General features: G+C 35.7%; 1 protein-coding gene across 4 annotated transcripts; it reads right to left on the reverse strand.

The window, feature by feature from the left end:
* Positions 1-356: 356 nt before the first annotated feature.
* Positions 357-7,223, reverse strand: LOC110622734 (sucrose nonfermenting 4-like protein). Of its 4 annotated transcripts, none has more exons than XM_021767339.2 (13): positions 6,333-7,222; positions 6,089-6,176; positions 4,971-5,147; positions 4,213-4,320; positions 4,060-4,119; positions 3,753-3,842; positions 2,549-2,683; positions 1,891-2,035; positions 1,633-1,779; positions 1,427-1,490; positions 1,276-1,345; positions 921-1,038; positions 357-826 (listed from the first exon to the last, which is right to left on the reverse strand). In XM_021767339.2, the coding sequence occupies exons 1-13, from the start codon at positions 6,440-6,442 to the stop codon at positions 735-737; spliced, it is 1,404 nt and encodes a 467-aa protein (XP_021623031.1). In that variant the 5' UTR covers positions 6,443-7,222; the 3' UTR covers positions 357-734. The 4 variants fall into 4 exon arrangements, with proteins under 4 accessions (XP_021623031.1, XP_021623029.1, XP_043815904.1 ...); XM_021767337.2 differs by having other exon boundaries at positions 1,606-1,779; positions 6,333-7,221; XM_021767340.2 differs by lacking the exon at positions 357-826 and having other exon boundaries at positions 1,007-1,086; positions 1,606-1,779; positions 6,333-7,223.

Here is a 7,223-nt window from a genome sequence, read left to right on the forward strand (position 1 = left end):
AAGGAAAATATTAATTCAATATATAAGTTTAAGAAATCTATAAGAACCAGGATCGAGCACTGCAATTCTTGAGCCTTTGTATTCTGAAATTTTACATACTGAACAAAACACAATGGCTGCTATCAACTTAAACTCGCTTAACCAGAGCACATAAAAACTATAAAGCACATCTTTCTTCTACAGACAACCTAACCTCAGAGACGATGCAAATTAATTCAGCTGGGTTTCTTGCACCATGAAAGCAAATTCCACTTGTGTTCCTATACCCAACCAACATACAATATCTGTGGAAGCTTGAAAAATGAATCATAAATAAGCCATCTCAGGTGAGGCAAAACAATCATAAGAGCAAATGCTGCAGTAGAAAAGATGGCAGAATCATAAATGGAAACAGAACATGAACCAACCAACCACCGACATTTTTACACAGCCCACCAACAATAATGGAGTGCCCCATGCAGTTTACTGCACTTTTAAAGCTTCATTTTACAGCTTCTCCAGCAGCACAATTGAGTTGAGATAATAAATGGGTTGTAAGGGGAAAATTTGAATACTCACAATTTACAAATTCTTTTTATGCTCTCTGAATTTTCTACCCTAAAAAGAGGGCGGGTCTCAGAAGCATGGGACCCTTCCAATGGAAGATACTTAACAGAAAAAGTAAGAACGAAATGAGCCTGTTTTCGGTGTTACCATAGCAGACATTCCATGCAGATCATGGCTAACATCTAGGCTTAACCAAGCAGAAACCTGAACACATCACTCAATGAGATTATCCCTTCTACCCGCTTGCTGCCAGCCTCCACAATCAAAAGTCTCCTAACACCTGAAAGCATCAAAGCAACAAATTAAAGTTATACCTGAGAAGTTCATTAATTACATAAACAACAGATATAAGTGTAAATCAGTATTGCAAGTACCAGGGTTTGCCAGTCGCTCCATCACTTTGTGTAGAGGATCAGATCCTAAACACATGTGACATCTCTGTCCATTGTAGAATCCATACGGTGAATTTGCATCTTGTCCCAATTGCAATGCCTAGAGGAAGGCAGATGACTAGAGTGAGTTCTCTGTCATGCACATGTACTACAAATGAAAATGCAGTTACTCTTCATGTTATTCCCAACGTTATGAATGTTCTCCCTACTTAATTCTACCTTTCACAAAAGGTGGTTTGTGCAGGCTCTGATGGGTTGTTTGAAACCACTGACAAGAGAGTCTGTACAGTTGCATGATAATGAAGTCGTACAAAGAAATAAAAATTGAGAAAATCACCTGATGAATACTGATTTCATCAAGATGAATCTGGGCATAGGCTTTGTCTTTTGCCAAAGCAGTGATATCACTATCAAGAAAATAACATCAATGTGTCATTAGATTAGCAATACATCAATAAACATGGAGGAAAATAAACACAGAAATTCACCTTCGTGAGTATATGTCCAGGAGTGCATCATTATCATCCACAATTGGTATTGAGCTGACTTCAGCTGCAATAAATCATAAAATAGCATAAGCTAAAGCAAAATGTTGTATGACATCAGCTAGATAGAGAGCGAGAGATATAATTCTGAAGTTCTGGGGTTCTTTCTCGATTTGAATTACCCTGAACTAACAAAGATAGGGCATCACCAAGAGAAGCATTTGGTCGCAACATAGCAAATGGCCGTACATTTGATTCCCCAATTTTTGGAACCCAAGTACCCAGAGGTATCATACAAATAGGTTGTCGAAGAACAGGCAAGGAACTAGCTGAGTGCTTAAAATGCCTGCATATACCTGGAATTTAGGTCATATGTTAGTAAACATGTCACATGCCCCGAAGCAATAAACCAAGCAAGGTTAAATGTTTCTTCAAAAAGGGAGGGGGAAAAAAAAAAGCAACCTTACATTTTAATATTCCTGACAGAGAAGTGAGATGTAGTAGCTGTGGAAATGAACCATCTCGTGAAGAAGAATGTATAATGGGAATCGTTGATACTTTGTTTTGCAAAATTTTCAAAGCAACATCTTTCAAAGAATCATATGGCCCAGCCTGCATATATTATAAGAGTTGTTGATAGAAATCTAGTAATACGACAAAATGCAAATACCAGATAAGGACAAACTCCAAAAAAGCCCGTTTCAACTCTGAAGCAATTTATTTGTCCAATCAGATCCACATAATTACAGATGTATGCCAATATGCCATAGCCTACCATATAACATGAGTAGTTCAACACAAATATTGAAACCAGCTATCTCATTTATGTTCTCAGAAACAACATGCACCACTCAATGCTTAAAAAATTCTAGAATTTCAAAGTTAGGGTAGAATTATTAAAAAATTCTAGAACTTCAGAGTTAGGGTAGAATTATTAGAATTCTGGGAACCTTTAGTGCATGTATATGTGAAAGAGTTTCATAGCAAAAATGATCTCACATATGAAAATAATATACAGGCAAACTTCAAGACTTTATCATCCAAGACGCAGAAAACAATAAAGCACAGTGACAGATTTCTTTGTTATCCAGATTATCTTGGCAAGGAATCTTTGAAGCAACTTACATGGATAAGTCGTCTAGAACATGCTCTCCCATTACCATCAATTTGCCTGTTAAGATTTAATTTTCCTTCCTTCCAAGCTGATATAGAATGTGTCTCTAATTCTTCCTCTGTCAAATTAGACCCATGACTTCCAAGCTGAAATTCATGGATTTTATAAATATCAGTGGCCTCTTTTAACACAAACAGGGACATATACAATAGAACAGTTTGATATTCCTATATAACTCTAGCAACATATCATAAAAGAGTGAAGGACATAAATAGTGCAAGTTCAACGTGTATTTATGCAAACATGGTGAGTAATTTATGTATATGGGTGAATGTGATTGATGTGAATGCCAGACAACTTTTGGTAATCAGAGCATGAAAATAATGGAAAGAGAACTACTAGTTCAACTTAACTTTTTCCTTTCAGCTTGTAAAACACAAACTGAAGTGTGGGGTCGTAACCCAGTTGACCAAACCTTTTGAAGAATCATTGTAAGAACAGCCAATATAAAGATGACTTTCCTCAGCGATTCTCCATAACAAATGAAAATATGACATCTTAGAGAAAAGAGTGAGAGAAAGAGAGAGAATACTATAAGCTACAGTTTGAATGCCAAGTAAACAAGAATGTTCATGAGGCCAATGGTTAAAAATATAGCTCTATTTGGTTTACATTCTTTTTGGGGAGCAACGTCTTTCTAGTTGTAGATAAAACTAGAGAAGACAATAGGCCATGTAAGCATTCCAAACCTCGATAAAGTTGTTGTTTTGTCCTTTACTAACATATGCATCTTATACATTTTTCTATCTGAAGTAAAATTATTACTTTCCAAATTCTTCTCATATATATAAATTCTTTTAAGAAGATATTACCTCCGTCCTACAATGTCTGTCGTTTAAGGTTTCTAAACCCAAACTAATAAAACTAATTAATAGCCTAATTTTAGAAAAAATTATAACATTTTGTCTAAAATACTCTTTAGATGGTCATGCATTTTTCACATATTAGTATTAAATGACTTAAAGACTGGAAAGGGTATATATGGAAAATAAAAATTAATATTACCTTGAAATTCTCAAAGTAACAGATAAATTTGGGACAAAAAGATTCTCTAAAATGATAATTACTGTGGGATGGAGGTAATAATAAACTATAATTTCCTTGAAAGTCATCATAGCATACGTTAGCACTGGAAAAGAGTGGCAATATACACACCTCTCTCAAAATCAAGATAAAATCCAATGCACTAAGAACTCCAACAAACTGTCCCTTCAGAAAGTCCCAGAGAGGAGCTAGAGGGACACCCTGAAAAGTATATTAAACCAGAAAAAAATGAAAATCTGCGACAATATCAGCAACACGTATATATGGAAAATACATGAGAAGAATTGGAGAGGATCAAACAAGGTAAGTCGATCATATATAAAATTCTGACATACTCGATGTTTATTTTATGTGAACAAGAACATATGATCTTTGCACGTTTTGAATTAATCTTCTATCTTTGAGAAAAGAGATTCACCTGTTCATGGAGAATATGGAATGCTTGCTTAACCGGTAAATTAACATCCAGGGCAATAACCTATCAGCAACCCAATGATAAAGAGATTAGCGGTCAGTTGAACCCAAATGTATGACTGGATAACTAGCCCAGAAGAAGGTAAAGCATTCAAACCTTGCCTGACTCGGGAAGCAGCTCGTATGCAGTATGCATAGACAAAAATGCAGAAATACGTTGTCGAGAAACCTGCAAATCAGCCTCTGATACCCTTGAGATTGCTTCCTGAGAAGCATCACCAGATGTTTGACCAAATTTTTATGGTAAGATAATATGTAGAAAGAGAGGGAGAGAGAATAATTACAATTGCAAAAAAATACTTCTCTCATTTATCTAATCATTTTAAGGTCCTGAAAGCAATTTGCAGCTTAATATCATTCCTTAATATAAAATCCACTTTTGTGCATTCCCCACTGTCCAGAAGTCAAGAATTTTCAATTAAAAAGAAGCAGTCCTATCTCAATTCCCATAGCTTCTACAAGAACTGAAAAATCCATCACTGCAGAAATCTTTAACCAGCTGCTTTGACAAAACATTTTTTTTCTATCACATCTTTGATTCCCTATTTTCTCGCTTCGGCCCCCTCCCCCCTGTTTCCTATTTGAATATTCACATTCCTCCACGATATCTAAAGACCCGACATTCCGGCAGGCATGGGATGTCTACAATGAACCATGTATACATACAGAATGAACAATATATAATGAATAAAGGACTAACATCATATATACATATGTAAACTAAGCAAGTATAATAGATAACATGTCCTTGTTAACAAGCAGTATTTGCATTTTGCAATGATCATAACGCTCTGAAACCAGGATGACGAGATAATGGGGCTTGATAACTGGTTAGAAATTGAACCAGAATCTTACCGGACGTGAAAAGGCATCATCCAGCTCCATATTAGATCCGGAGAGCTCGAGATCAAGAACTGGAGAATCTACATATGGTTCTCTAGGTAAGAAAACAGTATTTACTACCCCATAATTCCCACTTACAGAGGGCTGGTGATCATCATGCCGCCATTCTCCATCAACAAAAAACTTGTACTACATTTTTAAATGGACATAGAAAATGTCAGTAGCAATGTCAGAATTTAATATCTGATTGTTGCATTAAACATCCATAAGCACGTAATAAGAGAACAAAAGAATCTATCACATTGAAATGTGATGCGCTTAACATATAGTCCCTAACAATGGATTAGAAGGAAAATCCCGTAAAAGTCACATAAAGTCCAATATTTTCTACCTGTCCGAACATAATGTTAGTCTGACACTAATTGGACTCTTATAAACAAAAATAAATTATATTATTTTTAAAACCAATTCTGTTTGATAACCATATATATAATAGTCATAGACAACTATACGCGAATTTGAACCGTTATGATGCAAAATTGAATTGCATCAAACAAATCGAATCGAGAATAGTAAAATAGCAAAACAGTGTTACGACACAAAAAGATAGTCTATCCAGGTAAACAATTCGAGAACCCTCGAGTCCTAAATCATTTAGTTCCTCTCCACATCCCTTTGTTGATTGGTCCAAATAAGAGAAATAAGTTGCAAAATGAGTACCCTTCTCCAAAGCTAGACATACATATGTACATACCTGCGTAAATATATATGTGTGCATGTGCATGTGTGCTTGCATGTGTCTCTATGTGTATGTATATTTTCCATTTTCCCATTTGAACATGAGATTTATTTTGTTTCTTAACACTCCTTGTGTAAGAATGTATGAGTTATGACTATAAAGAAGTTTCAATTCTCATTCTGACCATGTTTCTCTTTAGATAATCATTCGTGTTAACCGCTATACTACATATAGATATAACATGCATATCATAAATTCCAGGACGCCAAATGTGGAAGGAAAATATTTCAAATGTTACATGCCATGACAATAAATAAATAGTCCATAGCACTTAATAATCCCTTGGCAAGATTAGTTATGAGAATAATATCAAGAATAGCAGCCAACTAACCTGGTGGTGTCCTGGTGTTAAGCTGCAAATGACTTGGAAAACAGTCGGGCATCCCTCCATTGGGGACATAGGTATGTGTTCAGTCCAACTATGCAGATAACAGTTCCATTCAAAACCGCCATCAAACATCCAACAATACAATTAATATTAAACTAGAAAAATATCATTTATATGTTCACTATTAGTAAGAAATAATCCTTGTAAGTCATTCAAAAACCAGAGTTTGGTCAATCTAGTAACTCACCCAGTGAAAGAGCCACTGAGAAACACACTCCTCCCTCCGTAAGGCCACACAAAGCGCATAGGAACCATTCCAATATTGTCATGGCCAGTTGCTTTTCCAGAACCAAACATTGCCTTCCCAAAAACGGTTTATATAAATACACGCGACTATCAATACCAATCCACAAAATCCAAATTATGCAAAACTCCTCAACTTGCCAAAAACAAAGCCTCCAAATCAATTGATTGTTAGTATTTTCATTTCTCAACCTCTTCAACAATAATAATTAAGAAAACAATAAACAATTAATAGGGATCCTCCACAGTCTAGCAGAGGACCCCTTACTGCTTACACATGCAGAGTCGCAAATAAAGACCAAAACCCTAAAACTTATCAAATCCAAATCCTTAGAGATCTCCTTGTAAGCATTCAACAAAAAATCACTGAATTTAAGCCCCAAATTCAAGAATTCCCTACATGCAACACCAACCAAACACAAATCCTTCCAATCTCAGCTCCTCATGATCAGCAATTCAAACCCAAAAGTCAACAAATAAAACAACCATGAAAAAACCCCACCAAAAGTCCACTATAGCCTAAGTTGAAGCTTCTGATCCGGCCCAAAAGAAAAACTTTAGAGGTGAATCTAATCTGGGATCCAAAACAATACACACTGGGCACTGAATTGAGTGAGACAATAATGGGTTTTACTGGTAATTTAAGAGGAAAAATGGGGATGAGAGAGAGAGAGAGAAACCCTAATTGTGATGGGGGCGAGATTAAAGGGAAATTGGCATTGTGTTATTGGATCTCAAAAGAGATTCTTTGTGGGTTTTTTTCTTATTTTTTCTTCAGCGAAGAGAATCTGACGAATTAACGACAGAAACTGAAACAGAACACAAAGAAACAAGG

Source organism: Manihot esculenta, chromosome 9, assembly GCF_001659605.2.
Source record: "Manihot esculenta cultivar AM560-2 chromosome 9, M.esculenta_v8, whole genome shotgun sequence".
NCBI classification, from domain to species: Eukaryota; Viridiplantae; Streptophyta; class Magnoliopsida; order Malpighiales; family Euphorbiaceae; genus Manihot; species Manihot esculenta.

Excerpts from the sequence above, each read along its gene's own strand:
- LOC110622734 (XM_021767337.2), bottom strand. The coding sequence starts at position 6,442 with ATGTTTGGTTCTGGAAAAGCAACTGGCCATGACAATATTGGAATGGTT. Across the intron at positions 6,177-6,332 it reads CTCAGTGGCTCTTTCACTGG|TTGGACTGAACACATACCTA; the intron begins GTGAGTTACTAG and ends TTATCTGCATAG. Across the intron at positions 4,120-4,212 it reads TGCTTCCCGAGTCAGGCAAG|GTTATTGCCCTGGATGTTAA; the intron begins GTTTGAATGCTT and ends GGTTGCTGATAG.